The following is a 20,474-nucleotide window of genomic DNA, read 5'->3' as shown; positions in this document are numbered from 1 at the left end:
TCCCCAGGTTTTAATTGATTAAAAAAAAACGTGTTTTTGGCTCTGAAGTCAAACTTCCTTGTCTATAATAAATTAATTCTAGATTTTTATAGTTAAAGAAACTAAGATACATGTCTTTGAATGATGAAGATAAATTATAGTTAATGAAATAACAATACCTTTGAATTGTGGTATCTCTCCTGTTGGGCTTTTCGGCAGTCCTTTATGGCAGGCATCACTAGTCAAGGCTACTGTGACTCCACAGCTTCCTAACAGAAAACCGATCTGCTGACTTCCTGCATCCTGGGCCAGATTTGGTAAAGACAACAAAGCATGTTAACTGATTAAAGACAGGACAGATGATTTGACCAACAAAATGCATAAAGGCAAAAAATCCCCACAATCCCCAATCCCTGCAAAAATCTTAAGAGCCGAACTCTAACTCATGCTTACTTTACCAAAACAAGCTTAGGAATATCAACAGAAAAGAATAAGAGTATTTCAATTTCAAACCTAACATATGTGAACGCCCTACAAATGAAATTTAAGAAACACCTAGAGCTCCTTGAACTTCCTTAGCAACTGTTACCAACCAAAAGGTAATTTTTGCTCTGTTGCCCTTGGCTGCTATTTTCTACCTGGTGTTGCCATGTCTCTCACTCTAAGAAACTGCTCACCTGGTTCATACAGCATGTAAGACAATTTGCCAGCACTTCAGAATTCCATATCTTCTGAAGTGTGAGAGCTACCACAGTGCTTTATTTACCATGAAGAAAAGTGCACTTGAAATGTTTTTTTCTTTTCCCACCATTGCTGGTAACCTTAGCTGGACACATTTCACAAGATTACATGTCAGACAGTATACTGACATTTGAGAAGAAGATGCAAGTTTAAGAGTGTTTTTGGAGTGTTAATCTCCAGCCATTACACAGCATCGCATTCACAATTTTAAGCATTCTCTTGCACCAAGCAAAAAGTCCAAAAATTCTCTGAAGCCAGAAGCATTACAGGCTAGACTAATGGCAAAAGTCCGAAAAATAGAAAATGGATACTAAGGACATACGGTATGTTATCAGATAATGGAGAAGCTAGTGACCAAACAGATCTATTCAAAGGTGAAACAGTTCTTCTGCCAGCTTTTATCCAGTAAAAGTAATTTTATAATTGTTGTACAGTATATTGACAGACGTATGATGCAATACTGCACTGGGGACAAGAGCTTATTAAATTTAAATTCAAATAAAACAAATCTGAAATAGAACAAAACAAAACAAAAGGAAAGGAGCACAGACAAACAGTACAATACTTTAACATTAACAATGGTTAAATGTTATTCTATTTTAAAGAAGGTAATGTAATCATAATGTAAATATGACTGGTATTTAAATTAAATATATTTCCAGGGTAGAGGTTACTGAGATAAAAAAAAATATCGGTCTCATTTGTGTACATTTATTACTGACTTTAAAGCATTATAGGCTTTGTTTTCAAATCCATGTCCTGTACTTGGTTCAGAGCACCACTTCACTGTCATTTTATACGATTGTTGTAAAATGTCTCTAAACATTATCTCTCCCAAGCATCTGAAAAACTGGGTACTGCAATACAAAGTGCCAAAATGAATTGATGACAAGCATGCACTGGTTTGTTAAGGGATGTTGCAAGAGTGAATTTTAGGAATAAATAATCCAACAGATTATTAACGTAATAACGGTTATGTGTAATGATAATGGTCTAAAAGTCAAAATGAGAGTCATGTCAATCAGTCTTTGAAAGTGTAGAGTTATGAGTGAAAACGGTCATTTTTTACATTCAAGATGCGAATATGCTCCTACAGCAAAATGATCATTATTGTATTAAGTGAGTTTTATACTGTATATATTTGTGTGTTGGATATATTTTGTGTATGCAGACTGGGTCTTTCTTCCTCATATTGAAGAGTCTCACAGAAAGTCACATTTATAATTTGAATTGCTAGAAAGAGCTAAAATGTTGAGGGTCTTTACATAGACTAGGTTTATCTAATCAGATAAGCAAACCTTAGTCAAGTAGAGACAACAGATGTGTGTCTGAAACCAGACCTTCTGGATCGGACAGGTTAAGCTCAAGTGAACAATGCTGTCCTTGAAAAGGCAGATTGGTAAGGGATTTAATAGGATAGAGGAGAAGCAAGGAGACAAGAGTGTTTGAGCTCCAGCATTAAAATCTTCACCATTTTGATTCCTCCATATCGACCAACCAAGAACTATTAGGTATAAAGCACTGAAGGAACTCTGTTTTAATCTAGGGAAAAAAGTTTTTTCTTATTTATAGAAATATTTAATTTTCCTTTTAAACCCACCAGACAAAGTTTGATACTCTAGCTTGTATCTGGATACTTTTACTGTATAAATAGGGACCAGTGGTTGTCTCCTTTTAGCAAGAAGAGAATGTAAGTTTTCCCTGAAGCATTATTTATTTTATGAAAGTATGACTTAATCAGAAAGCATTATTTGATTATTAAGACTCACTGAGTGTGGATGCTGGATGTTTGGTCTCATGCTTTGTTCTAGCAATTTACAAAAAATAGTTTGCGTGATTTGTGTGTTGCATGTTAGTTTTGTTTAGTAGATCCTGGTATTAAACTATTGCCTATTTATTGTTCATCTACCAAATTATTCATGTAAAATTATGTGGTTGTATAATTTTTTACCTTGAACAGTGCTTGTACATATGCTGGTGTCACAAATGTTATTGAACCTCTGTTAATTATTCAACACCCCCTTTTTATAACCATATATACAAAGAAATAGCGGATAGGAAAAATAACACAAAGGAACCATGTACAAGATACAGATGTGCCTACAAGATGGCAACTCAGTTTAAGACAGACATACAAGTAAACAAATATTTGGAACAATGTCAAAACTAAGTGTTAGCAGTGATGAAGTGAAATCATGCATTAGTCTTCTCTTCTCCAAGGATACAGATAGAATGTAAGGAACAGATGCATTTTTATCGAACAACTGGAGCATGAGATTATGTGGCATTTAGCAGCATGTGGTTTTTATTTTAGTAAACCTAAACATAAATGCATGGGGAAAATGCCATAGTGCTGAAAAGTAAATCAATGCTTAAATACATATGCCTCATTGGTTTTGAAAATTCAGTGTTACTGCAAATATTTTAAACACGCACGTCAAGTCTGCCAAAGGAAAAGTAAAGTTTGAGATGTCTGACTGGACAATGCTTTATGGAACACCCTAGAAATATACGCTGACTCCGTAATAAAATGATGTAGGTCAAGGAGAAAGTGCAAGCTAAATTAAAAATGTCAATGGGCAGGGCTACCTTATTGCATTTAACAACTTTATTTTAAAAGTATATAGCATGTTAACTGAATAACATCATTTCATATGACTCACTTAAGTCTCCCCCTCACATGATGTAATGGGTAGGAGGAATATTGTTTTTCTGGCAAACAAATATGCTTTCATATTGTTTGGAAACAGAGCTAAACACGTCATAAAAACAAATCTCAGATCCTGCAGCTTTCATAACATAACCAACCACAATGTGCTGGATCTCCTCATTCCTCACAGAACACCAGCTTGATTTCATCAGCTGATTCTGCATCAGCAGCTCTCAGAAATGTGGTGGAAGAATCTTATCTACTGGCAGGCTAGAGCATCGTAAGAAATCATGCTATCTCAGTTAGTGAGAGAGTGCCAAATTAATGTCAAGTGTCTACAGACTATCCCATTCCCAAAAAATGTTCCTTAGCATCTGGAAAGTGACTAATGGATTTCTATTTTAACTTGATGACAACCCTAACTATTCACTACGTGATTACCCTACTTAAATTTACTTAAACCAAGAGAATTTCAAAACATTGAGTTCTGAAATTGATATATTGTTCTTACCTGTGTCCTAACTACAATCTCTGTGAAATGCTACAGTATGTGATAAACCTAACAGTGCAAAATGAGTATAGCTAGGAAGATTTCAGATCAAACAATTATTTACTTTTTGTCTAGTGTGATGAAAAATAATTGAATTAAAAATGACTGATGAAAAATGAAATTACTATTTTTTAGCAGTAAATCACTATGCAACAGTGTCTTTAATGAAGGTTAATATAAATTAACAGCTTACAGTATGTCTCCACATCAGTATCCAGATGTCCCCATTTTGTCATGGCTTGAGAGCCATTTGCATGCATACATGCTTTTTATTAATTGCAAATAAGTTATATTATTGTAATTGCAAATTAGAAGTTATGTTTATAGGACAGTCGTTTGTTTTGCTCTTTTTTAAACCAAGGAACAATGATTCTGAATAAACCAAACACACTGGTTGGCACTGATGGATTACTGTACATATATAGCACAAATTTTAACAATATAGGCTGCAGCTTAGTGATTTTTATTAACAACTTAACATTTAGCTATCTATTATAATACAGCCACAAGCAAGATATGATGATGGGAATTAAATTATCTATACTGTTCCCAAATAGTCTGTATTAGAAAGGTAAATGCCTAAAGCATGAAGAGAATCACGCTTAAAATGAATTTCAGTTTAGAAGACAACTATTTTTTTACAGATTAAACAAACCCAAGTGGAAGAGTAATGGCATGTATAGGATCCTGAAACACATACTGTACATAACATGTTAAATATGTGTTCCAGAGCATTCATTTCTTTTCATATTTCTAGAATAATTCTCATGCCTCTCCATTTTTTTTCTGAGGATTATAACCACAGTAAAGAATCCAAGCAAAATATTAAGACATCTCCTGAAAAGGATGTCTTAAAAATGTTCTTCCATTCACTGGTTACATGTTTAGAACTCTGATACTTCACGTGTGATGCAATTTTACAAAATATGATAAACTAATTATCTTATTTAATAAAATATATTATTTGAACATCTAAGTATATGTGTGGATGTAGATTAATTTATAAAATATTTAGAAGGTAAAATATTTGTATTCTTTTAGCCAATAATACATTTTAAATTTATATGATTTTTAACATTGTTTTTAAGACACAACTGAAAGGCTTATTGTGTATTCAGTTTCTGAACCAGGAGGATTTCAAATATGTCCATTAAAATGTCTTGGTGGAAAAACAAAAAAAGAACAGGGAGGACATGTTGTGTGAGAACAGAAAAGGGGAGTCTATTAAGGGAGTTTTAAAATTCCTCTAAATTCCAAACAGTTTCAGTTCTGTCATGTGGACAACATGAATGTACTGAACAGGTTCCAGAATGAGATATAAAACAATAAAAATAATAATTAAAACCTGTCAAATGTAAAATAATAAAGATGGACAGCCAAAAATGAATCCTATGCACAGAAAGATAAACTCACAAAACGCTCTTTGTCATTTGCCAGCTTTCGTAAGTTGCAGCCCATTCTGTACCTCTTTCATCAAGAGGGCCTGGCAGTGATACTGGTGCCGGCTGCTAATTTGGAAAAACACTTGCTCTTTGTTCTCCTTATCAAGCATATGGATATTTCTTCCTTACGCAAGACAGTACAAAGAATCTCACTATCTGATTTTACTAAAGGACAGGATATCTTCCCTTAACAAATACACCAGGAAACAAAAAAGTCAGTTAATATCAAAACATTGGGTTAAACCAGACAATATCTGGCATCAATTTTGAGATCATTTTACAAAATACAGGTCCAAGACTCCTATACACCTTGAAAATTTATGCAGAGTGTTGCAGAGCAGTCCCTCATTTTTCAGTACATCAACAGTATATCTAAAAATGGTCTGTGTCCACGGCCTCTCTCTCACTTAGATGACTGAAGAACAAAAACACACTTTAGTGGCAGTATAGCACTCACAAACCATAATGCAGTCTATAAGAAGTAAAGCAGCAGGCAGTGGAAAACAATAAAATTATACAGACTAATCAATTCAGTGCGATAAAAAACAGAATCGGAGAGTTGCTCTTAACTGTAACTCCAAGGCTAAAAATCTACCCTAGAGATCTTGCAGAGGGAAAAGTGTAATATTACACCACGTCACACCAGTTTGAGCGCTGTTACTCAGCTACACAATAAAGCAACAATTAATATACATAAATAAGTATACAATTAAACTACTACTGCTAACGATTCAGAATCATTAAGTCTGGGGGACTCATTTTCAAGATGTCTTCTGGAATGGGTTTGCAGTCCTATGTCGGAGTGTGTCACCAAGCCTGCACACCACTCACTACTATGCACGACCAAAACTTCAAAACTTCAGGCCTCAGAACACAAGCACTTCTCAGATAAGTCTGTTCCAGATTGTTTCAAAGCTTCAGGCCTCAGAACACAAGCACTTCTCAGACACCTACAGCTAACATCACAGAAAACACACAACCTCTGCAGTGAACAACTGGTGTATGTGTGTTAACATCTTGAAAATTAGTGTGGTAAACTTTAAGTTCATACATTAAGAAACTTATTAAGATGTAGAAAATGAAAAGAGTTACATACAGTATATGGTTCTAATGACGAAGGGGCTCGCATAACAGTGTAATTGAAACTTTGCTTCTTGCTCTTTAAGGTTTTGTGTGCTTTAGCATCTTTAGAAAACTCTAACCTGTCCTTTTACTTTCTCTGTTGTGATCTCACAAGCGGTAGGTTTTGCAAAAATACATTTCTAGACCCTTACCTTTCTGGTTAGTGGCACTTCAATGGGCACAGGAACAACTTCAGCCAACAGGCAGCCATAAAACGCAACCATGAATGCAGCAGGATCGTTGTTGGGGAAGACAAGAGCCACCTAAATTCACAATTAATAAAGAGAAAAAATTAATTTCGAGCAGAAGCACTGAAAATGCAAATGATAATAAGATTATAAAATAAACAGATTGAAATTGCAAAGATTTAAGATTATGTGGCAAGCCATATCAGAGCAAGAAATAGTTTCTTGAAAATGTTGTAAAAAGCAGAAGTATTGGTCCAAAGCCAACACAGCAAGATATGTTTCAACATGTTTATGTATAACATTTTATGTAAGAAGATCTGTTGTATTCCTTTATGTTTAATGAATACTTTTAATTAGTACAGAAAGTCAAAATCTCCTTTTTCTTACTTCACAAGTAATAAAGCCACCAGCTGATTTAAGAATGTACAGTAAGAACCATCCAGTAGCTTCCTGATGGATCCCAGTTTGGGCTTCAGCAACATGGCTCGGAAAATATTCCAGACAACTATGACTCAGCAAAGAAGCATTTCCTATTCTCCATCCATAACAATGTCCCTTTTAAGTTTCCAATTGTGTCCCCATGTCCTTAATTTGCAGCCAAGTCCAAATTTGACTCAATTTTTTACTTTATCTATAACTTTTAGTTTGCAAATTTACCTTTCATCGGGTACCATGTCAACATCTTTCTGGAATCTAAATGTTACTGTATACAGTACCATATGCTTTAGAAGTAAAACCTGTCCTTTCTGCTTGTTAAATTACTTAAATAATAAGATCAATGTCACAGTAGCTGTCTCTTAAAATGCTATTATTCTGTAATCAGTCTTGCAGTTTAGTTCTAATGTTTGTTTCCACAATCTTAACAGAAACAGAAGAAATCTAATGGTTTCAAGTGTCCTGGTTCAGATTTCTCCCTATTTTAATAAATCTGTCAGCACAGATGAAATAACGTTTACAGGTCTATGAATGATATCCATTTCTTCCTTAAGTACGAATGGGGAAAAAAAATCAGTCCCCACTGAATTTCTTTCTATTTAGATGGCCTAGTCCCTGTAATATATCCTCAGTGTAAGTTATTATAAAATTACTCAGTATTAACAGAGCTCTTTGCATAACCTGGAGCATGTTGCTGACATCTTCTTTTGTAAAAACCTCTGTGACATTTTAATTTTGCACATTTATTTTTCTTTTTAATCTTTGTCATTAGCTGATAAACTTGTGTTGGCTTTAAGTCTGATTAATTCAAGGATTAATCCACAAATTTCCCTTCTGACATTGTTTAATTAAGATACTGCTGATCATCTTATATAGAACATTCTCAGACAGCTACAGTAGGAACATGTTATGGCTAGCATTTACAGGTAAGGAAGCAACAGTGTGAAGCAGAAGAACAGGCTGTCAGGCAACTAAATAATTTTATATACGGTATGTATCCATTATTTTAAAGCATTTTAGAAACTAATTTCAAGTGTGTCAAAATCAGATAACGTTTTTAACACATCAATCTAAAACAATTAAAGGTGTGAGTAGTCGACAAGAAAGTCATAAAGGCCACAAAATATTTTAAATAACAGAATGCGCTATGATTTTGTTTTGCTTTGTATGTTTTTACACAATTAAACATATCCTTCTCTCTCAGCATACTGTGTTTTTGCTCCATTATTGGAAAAGTTCCAGTTCAATCTAGACTGAAGTTACACATGGTGAGGGTTAGAAAAATTCTTAAACATCCCAATGAGGGCAAACTATTTTGATAATGCATTTCTGTTGAGAGTAACTCCCTGCTGTTACTCCATGCTGAAACTGAATCAAGATGTTTAGAATGTCTTACAAATAAGAGAGACGGGTTACTGATTTAAATTCATGAACAATAGTACTGTTCACTGATTGGACAAAGCAAAAGTGGACTTTCGACTTAGTTCTGAGGTCAGGTGGCCTCACTTACTAAATATTATGCAATTCCAGACAAAAAAGTATGGCTGAACATATAAAACTATTAAAATCGTTATCCTGAAATTATGACATCCTGACTTGTAATTCTGGAACTATCTGGAACTAATTCTTTGCCTGTTAGCAAGATCACTAGATTTGCTAAAGGGGTCATTTCTAGTTCAAAGAGGAGCTGCAAAAGCCAAAATAAGGACTACATGTTTAAACTTTTAAGCTGAACTAGAAATCATAGTGCATACAAAGATATCGCTAAGTCCCAATGTTGTCTTAACTATATGTTTTGGTATAAGGATCTGGTAAAGGTTTATTCCATGCTGAAAGGAAAAGAACAGAGATAAGTTTTGTATGCTCTTTAGAAACCATACATCTGGGTTTTCCCTTTCAGAAATCAGCTGATGTTGTCTCCTCCAGATGCTTTCCTTCTAGTGTGTGGGTAAAGCCCTGATACATGAATTGGCATTGAATTGGCATTGAAAGTACAAGAACCGTCTTGACAAGAAAACTGCTCTTTAACCAAAACACAAAATATATTCTAAGAATACATTTGAATAATGAAAACGATAAATGCATGTTCATTTAAAAAAAACTGCCAATAAAATCTACCATCTTATTCCACATTTAATAATGCTCTGATGCACGCTGGAAATGATCTGAATAAACATGCTCTTAAGTGCAGCTAATAGCTACCACATTGTGACTAGTTTGTAAAAGAGATGGCCTCTTGACTCAGATTTAAGTGCACTTTGCTGTATCAGTAATGACTGCAAACCACAAGTCATCACACAATTTCTCAGTCTATCGTAAAAGATTAGATATGACAACAGAGTCATATACGAGTCAAATGGGCTTCAGTATAGAAATCGACAACACAAAAATTAATATAACTGTTACTTTTGTCTGAATCTGAAGAAAACACACCTTTTCTTCAAATTTGAATCCTTGTTACAAAACAGGCCTACACAATATATAAAGAGTGCAAGGAGATTCATTCTAAGGTTACACTGGCCCTTTTGACCTTTTTAACACAAGGAAACAATCAGGCGTTGTCAGATCCATTTCGGCAAACCTTACTTTTTTATCTCGTTTTTCTTTTAGAAACATAAAAGGCTTTTTGAAACAAAAATAGGGGTTACTGAAGAGGATCAGAAGGAAGGTTAAGAAGATGTTGGATGTTAAAGATTCCAAAAGATACTTGAAAATTGGTATACAGTATATGCTGGCCTTCTCCCGGCATATTGTAATGATGCCTTACGTTTTCCAGCATGCTTGACACCACAGATATTGTCACCAACAAAAGGACGCGATCCATACAGAAGCTAAACAATCACACTATTTTCTTGGGGTTTCTTGGGTATGACCTCATGCAGAGGGAGAATATGCAAACCTCATGCAGAAGCAGAATATCATCATGCTTCCCTTACTGCAAACATTGTGTTCAGACCTACTCAAACAATAAAAGAATACTGTTCTCTCTTGAGCAAGGCTGTAGAGATAATAAAAAAGTCAATACACGGCAGTCCAATCTGTATACTGGGTTTTGGTTATTTTGCACATTTGTTTGTAATGCAAGGAGCTGTTCTTAGAACTTTTGTGTTCCTTTCTTTGCATTTGCTTTCTGTCCATCTTGAAGTGTGCAAAATCAGATTGTAGAATGCATATGTACTACTGAATGGTCTTAACCTTAGTAGACTTAACAATAACAGCTCTAGGAAAACTGTTTTATTTATTCTTTATACAAATTCCTTTCAAGGAAGGAAGGTCCTGAAAGACCTTTTTGCATTATAAGTACTAACTCTATGTTCAGAAAGTGGAAAGTGGTTATATAGCTAAGAGCTTCTTTGACAATTGAACAGTTCAGTATCTTACATTAGGGTTTATTTAATACCACCTTCTAATTTTAGTATACATCTCTGAAGTGCTTCTAAAATGCTTACTGTACATGGACATTTATCCTAACATTTTGAAAACAATGACTGATTTCTTACTCACCCTGTCTCCTGGTCTGACCATCGGCTCCTGCTTTGTTCCCAGTTTGTGCAGAATATTATAGGCCACTTTCATACTCCTGGTCCACAGTTTCCCTGGCCAAAGAAATTGGAATGTTTAGCTGCCTGGTAAAGACTTACTATAAATTCAAATTGTTTTTTCATGCTTGAATATTTTTTAATTTTCCTGTTTTCCTTATATTCAGATATCCCATGTTCAGTACCGTCTTGAATTTCAATACATGTATAATGAATACCAGCATCTTAGCAGTATTTATTGAGCATCAAAAGAAACACATACTGGAAGTACAACAATTTCACAGAGTTATTTTCAAGACAAGTTATATGACATTCTATTGAACAGATATGTCATTGGCAAATTCATTATGCTGGATTGTCATCAACAGAGGGTCTTATTCTAAAGGCCGGTAGCATGTGTGGCCTCCAGTTAAAGCAGGTGGGCATCTGTAATGTACATGTATGCTTAGAACTAAGATGCTGTGTCGGGGAGTTCTGTACAATTCATCTCATGTGCCTGTTCACTGGTCTCTGAGCCTTAGATGCTGCACATCATTCTAGCTCACCCTACTAATGTAAAATGGGGATCACGTATGTTGAGTAGGGGAACCATTACATTCTCTTTTGGCAGGAATAAAGTCACATCAGGATGTGCCTGCAGGAAGATTAGCAGATGAGGCCCCAGGGCTTGATAAAGGTAGGGGTTTGTAGTCCCTTTGCCATAAAATAACTACAAAGTGGAGTTATGAAGCGACTATTCACTCCTGCCCAGAACATGACACTTGGATCCCCCAAAAGTTGGTCTATTGTAAACAACAGTACCAGGTGTACAACAATTAAACCTTCGGGTAGACAACACAAGATCTTCAATCAAAGCTAATGCGAAATTGGCTCCACTGCTTGCAAGTCCACTAGAGGTGTTGCTCCAATAACTAGATGACATGAAGACGTGATTATCTCCATAAGCAGGATGAATTTGTTCCTTTCTCTTTTTTCTTTCTTGATTTTCACCAGGGCTTGGCATTCAGATAAATCACCTAAAACTGGCTGGGCCAAATCAAGTCCCTCACTAATGAGGTGATTTAGTGCTTATGCTAATACACCAAAATTACATTTAATCAATTTCCAAAATCTGTATGCTGTTTTTTTTTTCTAAAAACAAGCATAAAGTTTCTTCTGATGCTCAGTATATATGCACTTTGACAAAAAATATCCAGACAACTGCACACATTAGTAGAATAATCTTTTTGTGTATTCTGCACACTTGTATTAATGCAATGTATGGTACCCATAAACCTTTTTTATTATACTTTTGGTAAATATACAGTATATATACATATGAGATGGTAGCTGGAGCTTTTAATTAAGATGATCATACAGCCAAATTCACACACTGGTATACATAGTTAATAAAATAAATACCTAGTATCTTTTCCAGTCCTCACAATCCTATAAAACGATTTCTAAAACTATGACCATAATGAAGGTAGATTTACATATATCCCTTTCTGTTTTTCACATGACTGCAAAATATATTGCAATATTGCACGTTTAAAAAATTTACATTCAAAAGTTCAAACAAAAATAACACTAAAAAACATAGCAACACTGCAAAAAACTCAAGACTGAAAGTCTTAACAAAACCCTCTTTACAATTCGTGCTATTATTTGACTCGATATTAAAGGAGTCCTTCAAGACATACAAAATTATTTTCCATTTCAATAGACAACTGTTTTAAAATAATTTTAATCATCCAATTCATAGTTTATTTTTGTACTTCTAGCAAATATTCTAAAAAACTGAAACATTTTCTTCATGACAATGTCTGTTGTATTTCTGAAAATTTCACTTATTCTAAATCAAAATTCTTTTGATTTTCTTTAGCAACAGGAGATTAAACTATTTTTTGGGGGGTGATACACTCACAGCTTACTGACAGTGTATTACACCTTACAGCACAATACTATTTAAGGTCAATGTTCCATACTACCAAACCTACTTGTGTAAAGAGAGGATTCTTGGTTTTAAAAGCATTTTCATATTGTAGTTTCAACTTGTGTCCCCTGGTTTGGTTATCACTGATCATTCTGTAGAAGTTCATAAGATTAGCTTTGTCAGTGCCTTTGAGGAACTGAAAACTAAAACACATCCCCTTGCAGTCACCTCTTTTTAAGACCAAATCGTGTTTGATTTTTGAGCTAGTCAGTGTAGAACTTGCTTTTGAACATATCTAGTTGCTAATAATTTGGCTTGCTGTTTTGGCTATAAATTTCCATCCACAAACAGCATCTCTAAGATGTGTTAATGGTGACATTTAGAACTGCAGAATAATTAAACACTAACTTAACTCCCTTATGTCAGTCCTGATAATCAAAGGTTTCTTTTTTAATATGGAATTCTTCAATAGGCCTTGCTACTGATACAGCTGACCATGGCATGAGATCTAAGGTGATCTACAGGATATAACTTACGCGTCCCCTCTGTCCCAAGTCACCTTACAACATGGAACTCTGAAACATGAAACCCTTACATTTTATGATGTTAAATATCTGTACTACACTGCTCAGTAGCTCAGCAACATATGCCAAGTTTAAAATGAATCTGGCCTGATGGAGTTTGGATGACATTCATCTGCCCTAAGCTTTCCTCGATCTCTCTCCAAAATGCAATTGTAAGCACTGCTGTGTTGTTTAAATTGAAAAATTAAAATCAGGGATATATTACCCATTTTGTCTTCAAAGATGTAAGCGTCTCTAATATATTGCAATTACAACATTCTATACTGTCATGATGCCCATTATTATATATCTGTAAAGACATTTAAAAGAGACACCTCATTTTAAGAAGATGAATATTGACAAATGAGATGGGTTAGCTCATTTGTATTTTGGTACATAAAAGCTGTTTTGCGAAAGACGCCAGGCAATCACCTTTAATATCACTGCTGGATTGCTTGTTCCAAATCCCACAACCTTACTTATTACAATTATTTAATCATTTCTACTTACAGATTTATTATGTGAAAGATTATTTTCTTCACAAAAAGTGACAACTGTGGACTTTGTACTTAAACATATTACATGGTCATTTCATGTACTTTTCCTAATTATGAAAATATATTCTACACATGATGACTGTAAATAGTAAATAATTCTTTTAGGATTACTACTAGTGTTTGATCTCTGCTTCTTAGCACATCTAAGCATTAGAAAATGCTACTACGCAGGTCCACTCATGTGACGTGAATTGGTATGCATCCTATTAATTTATCCTATCCTATAAATAACACAACTAATTATAATCTTACATAAATAAAAACTGAACTTTTTGCCACAATTTACTTACTCAACTTTGTTTTATTTTAAAATGGAAAAAGGAAACATTTCTCATTGTAAGACATTAAACCTCACTAAAAAGACTGTGTATATAATTCAAATGTAACCACTATTGAATTGCTAAATCATATCTACTAACCAGGCAGTTAGTCAAATGGATTCTGGAAAGTCTTATGTGTTTTAGGGGTGTAAGCAATGGATGTTCAATTTGGTATCTTAATCAATTTCTTATTTTTCACATTACAAAAGGGCCAGATAATGCTTGAGAAGAATTAAAGATTTTTTCAATTTATTCAACAAGCTTGAGAACCTGACCCTCTATGGCACACAATCATAAGCCATTTCTCACACTTCCTACAGTATGTCAATTATGAATGACACATTATTATTAGGTTTTATTTAAATAATCTTTGAATGCAAAGAGGGTTCAAGACAACCTCATGAAAAGTTCAGGAAAAACACAAATAGTTTGGAATATATCCATCACTGCACACCACTGTTCAAAGAAGCTCAAAGTTCAAAGAACCAACATGAAGATCTCAGCACATCTTACCAAATCTTCATGTTGGCATCCCATCAGAACGCTGTAAATAATTCAGGTTTAGACAAGCATTTTTCAAAAGGCTCATTCTGTTCACTTAAAACTAGAAATTTGTGTTCAGATGTTTTAACACTACTGTATCACATCACATTTTTAAAAGATTTTGTTTGTAACATTAATTATCCTGCAAATAGAATCTGAGGTGTGAATCTTACTGTATATCCAAGATTTAGACAAACGATACAATTTTAACATTTTTTAAAAAGCCATCCAATGACAATTTTTTTGCAGTAAAAAAGACTGCTGGATAATTGATGTTCCAAACACTAGATTATCGTTTTCTCCACTGTTTGTTGTTTCCTACGGGAATACATCTGCATGGTATCTCTTCTACAGACTGTTAACAGAATAAAATCCATTTTCATCACACACAACACAGCCCAAGTGTGCAGTCTGTGTGGTGAAGAAAAATGTCACCACCGGAAATTCGACTAAAGCACCATACTGAGTTCATTACTTTAATTACAGAGCAGATAGAATTGATGACTCTCAGCTTGACTGTTACATTTTCCAAGACACAAGCTCCTTGCAAAGCCAACCTGTACCTTTACCAATACTGTAAACCTCCTCCATCTAGCAACGCCTTTTATTTAAAAATACTGAACTGCTAGCAAGTCATCTGCAAAAGGGTCTTGTGCTTGTGCTGGCACTACTGTCTTTACCAAATGTAAATCTGAGCTTCCAATGTGCAGGCTCAGTGAATTGAAACATAATCACAGCAAACACAAAGACCTATAATTAATGCAGCTTTCCCAAGAAAACTGCTTCTTTGTATACTACAACCATTAAAAATTAGATTTAACTAAAAAGACAAATTCAGCTATAAAACTGAATTTCACAGATATCCAGTTTTACGTATAATTTACGTGTGAAGTAATTAATATTATATCTTTCTATAACACTTTGTGTTCTTCTAATGGGTAAACTTAAACACATGTAATTACTGTACTTAAGACATATTCTGTCATCTGAGATGTGACTATTTTCTTGGTACCAGGTGCTAAGGATCTGTGCTTTTTCTAGTAGATCAAATTTCTACTCTGTACACCCGTTCATAGTAAAGCAGGAATCACTGCACTTTGTTATGTAAAAATCCCATGTTTTACTTTGCACTGATTACAAGTACTAAATAAAATAATACTCTTAAGCAGAGTGTGTGTAAGGTCAGATGTAGACTTATGTCAACTTCCATATAAAGCACTTTATAAAACTCTTAGTTCATTTTTGAATTGGAGGAGAGCATTGCAATTAACTAGCCAAGGAAGAGTAGTTACCATAAGTTAGAATATATAGTGGTTTTCCATTAGTGTCCATGGTGGTCAAGCATGGGGCTTTTGGGGAGATGGTCCCCCATCGCTGCAGGGCGGCCTCTAGAGATGGGGGCCAGTTGGTCACGACCCCTAGCTGCTCCCCTCGCATTGGCAGCATCTGAGCTCCCTCTGGCTTGGGCTGGTTTGGATCCGGCTGTTGAACTGATAACACCACAACACCACCAGCATCAACACTGTGTTGGGAAAACATGGCCTAACTCAATAAATAAACAGCGCAATGATAGATAGACCTTCTGATAGATCAGTGTCTACAGTGCAGCATGGGGCTGAGACCTCAGCGTTCAGGCTTCACTGAGTTAGAGCCACAGTGAGCAATCATGTTACAGGCATCTCCATGCACAAACAGTTGGACGGCAGTTGGACATCAGACGAGTGTAAAAAAACACATCAGAAACACTGCTGGTGTAGATCAGCCTTTAGTGACATATTAATACGAAGATTAATATATATTATAGAGAGCAAAAGAAAGATACCTTCCAGAAGTTCTTCAAAATCGTCAACGAAGAACTCTCTTAATGGGGGTCGTTTGGGCCTCTTCAGGGTGTTAACCAGCTGCTGGATCTTAGCAGACACTCTGCTGCTGACTGGCACTCCTGCACAAATGAGATCAAAGCACACATCAGCGCCAGCCCTGTGTCACATGATGTTAAAGCAACAGCGCTATAGCTGAAGGCTGTTTGGCCTTTTTTCTTTTTAAATGTCACTTTTTACTTCTAAAAAATAACCCGACAGTAAGAACACTGGACAGAGTGAGGATGTCTTTCTGGGAACTCACAATGTGCTATGAAGGCTGAACACCAAATGCTGCTTAGTTTAGCTCTTCCTACCCTGTGCACAGACACATCTATTTCATAGGTCACTGTAACTGACACCTTTTACATGTTTGATTTACATTGGCCCTGAGGCACCATTTCTTAAGTGTGAGCACCCCCAAAATGAAAAGGCAGCCCTGGGCCCCCTTTTCGACCTGGATTAGATTCAGCAATTGCCAGGGCAGGCCTGGTGTAATGTAATGTACATCTTCTTATATCACCTTAAGGGTAAGAATGTATAATAAGAATTGTCACATAATTGCCACTTCCAAACACACCAGCAAGCAATGAAAACAAAAAAAACGTCACACTTGGTATTTACTGTAAATGGAGAGTTGAGTGGACAAGTTAAATGTCTTTTTTATAACACAAATAATTAAACAGCTTTTTAAAAGGACTGTAAAAGATTCCTTTGAAATTAGCGTGTTCTATCAGCTGCCTTTAAACAGTGACGAAACTCAAGTTTAAAAAAGTAGTATACAATATAGTATTACGACATACCATTATACTGTATCAACCTGTAAATGAGTAAGCTCATGTTTAGCAGTACATTAATGGAGAGAAGGTGCAATTAAAGCTCATGTTTAGCAGTACATTTATGAAGCAAAGGTCCAATTATCTTGAGACCTTGGGATTTATTCATCCAGAGGGATGCTATCTTCAAAAGACATCCCAGTCTTTTATTCTAGGTCACCAATGGTACTGAGACAAGCTCAGATATCTTGACGATATGAAAACCACAATGGCACAATCAAACATTACCTCTGGAGGCATTCAGTTTCATAAGATCCTTCAAACAGATTTTTATCTTTTAATCCAATGCGAAGCAGCTTTAAGGAAATTGACCATAATGTCACCATTGTTCCAGATTGTTCTATCACAATGGGATTGTCACAGTGACACGCTCACAACATCGCTTGTGGATGAAGTCCACAAGTTCACCTCTGCAACTCCAGCAGAAATCGATTGGGTCAGAAAAACGATGTTCATTATCCATCCTGTGTCAGAAACCACTTTCTCTCTAAGATGTCGCAGTAAGCTGCAGCCTAACCCAAATGGCACTGAGTACAGGACATCAATTGAGAGAGAAATAAATCATTTTAGAATTTTCTGGTCTTTTAAAAGTAACCTATTTCAAGACAAAAGAGTCTGTAGAAACGTAATTTTCCCCAGTCTTTATTTTGCCCTGTTGAATTCAGAAAAGACTGATCAACAGAAAACACTGCACTATTATCACCCGGTGACATTTTATAATATGGTTGTGTGAGCTAAAGTGTAAATCATAGCAGGTCCTGCTCTTCCCCTACAATTATTAAATGAAAGTGTCATACTGTATGTATGTATCGACAGTTATCCTTGTCTCTACGGTTGTTCTGCCACTTGATTTATCTTTTACGTTTCACCAATATTTATGTGGAACTGTGTTTTCTCTCAACATTATTGATTTAGGTATCTCACAAAGGCATTAGAATGGCTGCAGCAGGTTTCCCAAGAGGACAAATTACATTGCAATAAATGACCTAAATTGGCCTACTCCATCATTTCTTTTTTCTCAACCCATATAGAATATACACACTGCAAAAGACAGGTTACAGTTTTTTAAAAGGATTGGTTCTGTACACCTTAGGAGTGCTGTCTACATAGTCATTATGAGAAATAATCTTTTCTGCTCTTATATTGTGAAGAATTCAAATAAATGTAAGGAGTCTGACCACAGTGTGAGAAAGGCAGCTATCATCTGTGAAAATGTTGCTTGAAAGTACAAATCTTCACAAAATAATTATCAGACACCAAAGAACAACTTATGAGACATTTGAGTAGCAGCTTCATGATTACAATACTTAATTCCTTTTATAGGTGAAGTAAAGATGCTTGCTGTTTTATTAGAAAGGGACAACATGGTTCAAAGAAAACAATACTGGCTGATATTAAACAGTTCTTCAAAAGAATTATTAAGTTTCTAACCTTTTTCTATAATTGATAATAACTTATCTCCTCTGCTAATGTAGAGTCTTTAATTAACTGAAAAAATATAAGGTTACATTGACCATGGAGGAATGTGCTGAGCATAGATGTTAACCTCTTCCGCTGCCATAATACATTTTTGGATGTACTTTCCAAATGTCCCTATAAGGTATTCTAAATTGGTATCCGAAAGTAATATAAAATTGTAATTGAGACCAGTGAAGAACATAGACATTCCAACTTAAAGGGGAACAGCAGTTCCAATTTCACAGACCGGTTCTTAAATCTCGGTAGCAAAATAAATTAAGTGATGGTGTCGAAAAATGTTACAAATTACAAATAAAGCACAAAATCGTGAATTTTGTGAAAGTACTATATGTATGCCATTGTTGTCACAAACCACTGGTCTCGCCACAGGTGCGAGCGAGGGTTCGCATGAATTGCTACGTGAAGCGGCCCTTCCTGCTCACTAGTCACTGTAATTATTAATGTAATGTGATGTACAAGCGAATAAGTTCAGGGTATGCACCAGACATTTCACCACAGAAACGTGATCTGCATGCACTGTTAACAAGTAGTATTTGTCTGCAAAACGATCTTGAAATCGAGAGAAATATTTCTATTGGCGTAATAGAGATGTATTCACAAGCCTGCTTGGTTGCAATGTAATAGGGCCGCTTAACCTCACCTGATGTTTGGATGTTTTGGTGCCTCGTTCTGAAACACAGACAATGAAGGCATTGTGGTGTGGCGCATTCCCGGAAATTATGTCTATTTTGTGACATGAATTGGACGGTTTACATGTTACTGTGTACATTTTACTGTTATTGCGGATTAAAATGCACTCATCCATGCTTATTCTTTCTAACCCTAAAATATACAAATAGCACTACAGTTCCCCTTTAAAGCACATGAACTTATGAGAACAATTGCCACATGAACCCCTACAATGGCTTACCATCTCCTGTCTCCATGAGTTCAGCATTGCCATATTTGGGAGCCACTCTAGATGTTGAGCCCTGCGGTCGCTCCACCTGTATTGAGTGTTCTGAGGTGTAAGTGGTAACATCTGGAGGTGCGGAGTGGTTTTCTAGGTGCAAAGAAAGATCAAACAGGCTCATTAATTTCAGTACCAGAACCTTCTTGATGGAAGACTGCAATGCAGACCCAACCAGAATCATACATTGACCTTTCTCTGTGTAGAGGTAAATGCAAAATCAAAATGGTGAAAATAAGACACTGGAATGAGCACATGTAGATGTTCTCTCAATTATAGATGATGAAAAAGACTTATGTTACTTCAAACAGCTACAGTACGTGCTTGGAAATTTTAAAAGGCTTTTATCTAAGTCCTTCTAATTGAAACATTACGTTTCAAAGAAACATTTCCAACTAAAATATTTTAGAATTGCTAAATATCCATCAATCTTTTCAACAAAAAAATTGCAATTAATTTGATTTTTTACAAATATTCTCTGACTGGGAACTGCTAGTGATTTTACAATCACCACTGAACCACCATGGAAAAGATATAGAGACCATAGAAAGATCTTACCAGAGCTTGCAGTAATGATGCAAGCTCAGAAACACTGTGAGCCAGCCATAGGAGTACTTGTTGCATGCAGAACTGTACAAACTGACTCTGGGCCCATCCAAATAAGGGATATTCCTCAATTATTAAGTGACCCAGAGTCAAAATCTGAATTTAGAGTCAAATTGAGGAGCTCTGGTACCACTCTGGTAATGACATAGCCCCGATTCAATCAATAATCTCTTGAAAGGTTTACATAGGAAATAAAAGTAA

General features: G+C 35.4%; 1 protein-coding gene across 19 annotated transcripts in view; it reads right to left on the bottom strand.

Moving 5' to 3' along the window:
• LOC148657480 (disco-interacting protein 2 homolog C) overlaps positions 1-20,474 on the bottom strand; it is a 223,566-nt gene that overhangs the window by 52,319 nt on the left and 150,773 nt on the right. For 12 of the 19 annotated variants that reach the window (XM_088643808.1, XM_088643814.1, XM_088643797.1 and 9 more), the window contains 6 exons: positions 19,629-19,760; positions 16,367-16,486; positions 15,837-16,034; positions 10,612-10,703; positions 6,631-6,747; positions 159-282 (listed from right to left, as the gene is read on the bottom strand). In XM_088643808.1, coding sequence (XP_088499934.1) covers positions 159-282; positions 6,631-6,747; positions 10,612-10,703; positions 15,837-16,034; positions 16,367-16,486; positions 19,629-19,760 — 783 coding nt within the window. The remainder of the gene's footprint in view (positions 1-158; positions 283-6,630; positions 6,748-10,611; positions 10,704-15,836; positions 16,035-16,366; positions 16,487-19,628; positions 19,761-20,474) is intronic. The other 7 variants (XM_088643798.1, XM_088643805.1, XM_088643806.1 and 4 more) reach the window with 1 other exon arrangement.

The sequence above is a fragment of the Lepisosteus platostomus genome, chromosome 8 (genome assembly GCF_059453375.1).
Source record: "Lepisosteus platostomus isolate fLepPlt1 chromosome 8, fLepPlt1.hap1, whole genome shotgun sequence".
NCBI classification, from domain to species: domain Eukaryota; kingdom Metazoa; phylum Chordata; class Actinopteri; order Semionotiformes; family Lepisosteidae; genus Lepisosteus; species Lepisosteus platostomus.
Note: the sequence above shows the minus strand (reverse complement) of the source record. Positions and strands in the feature narration are given on the sequence as shown.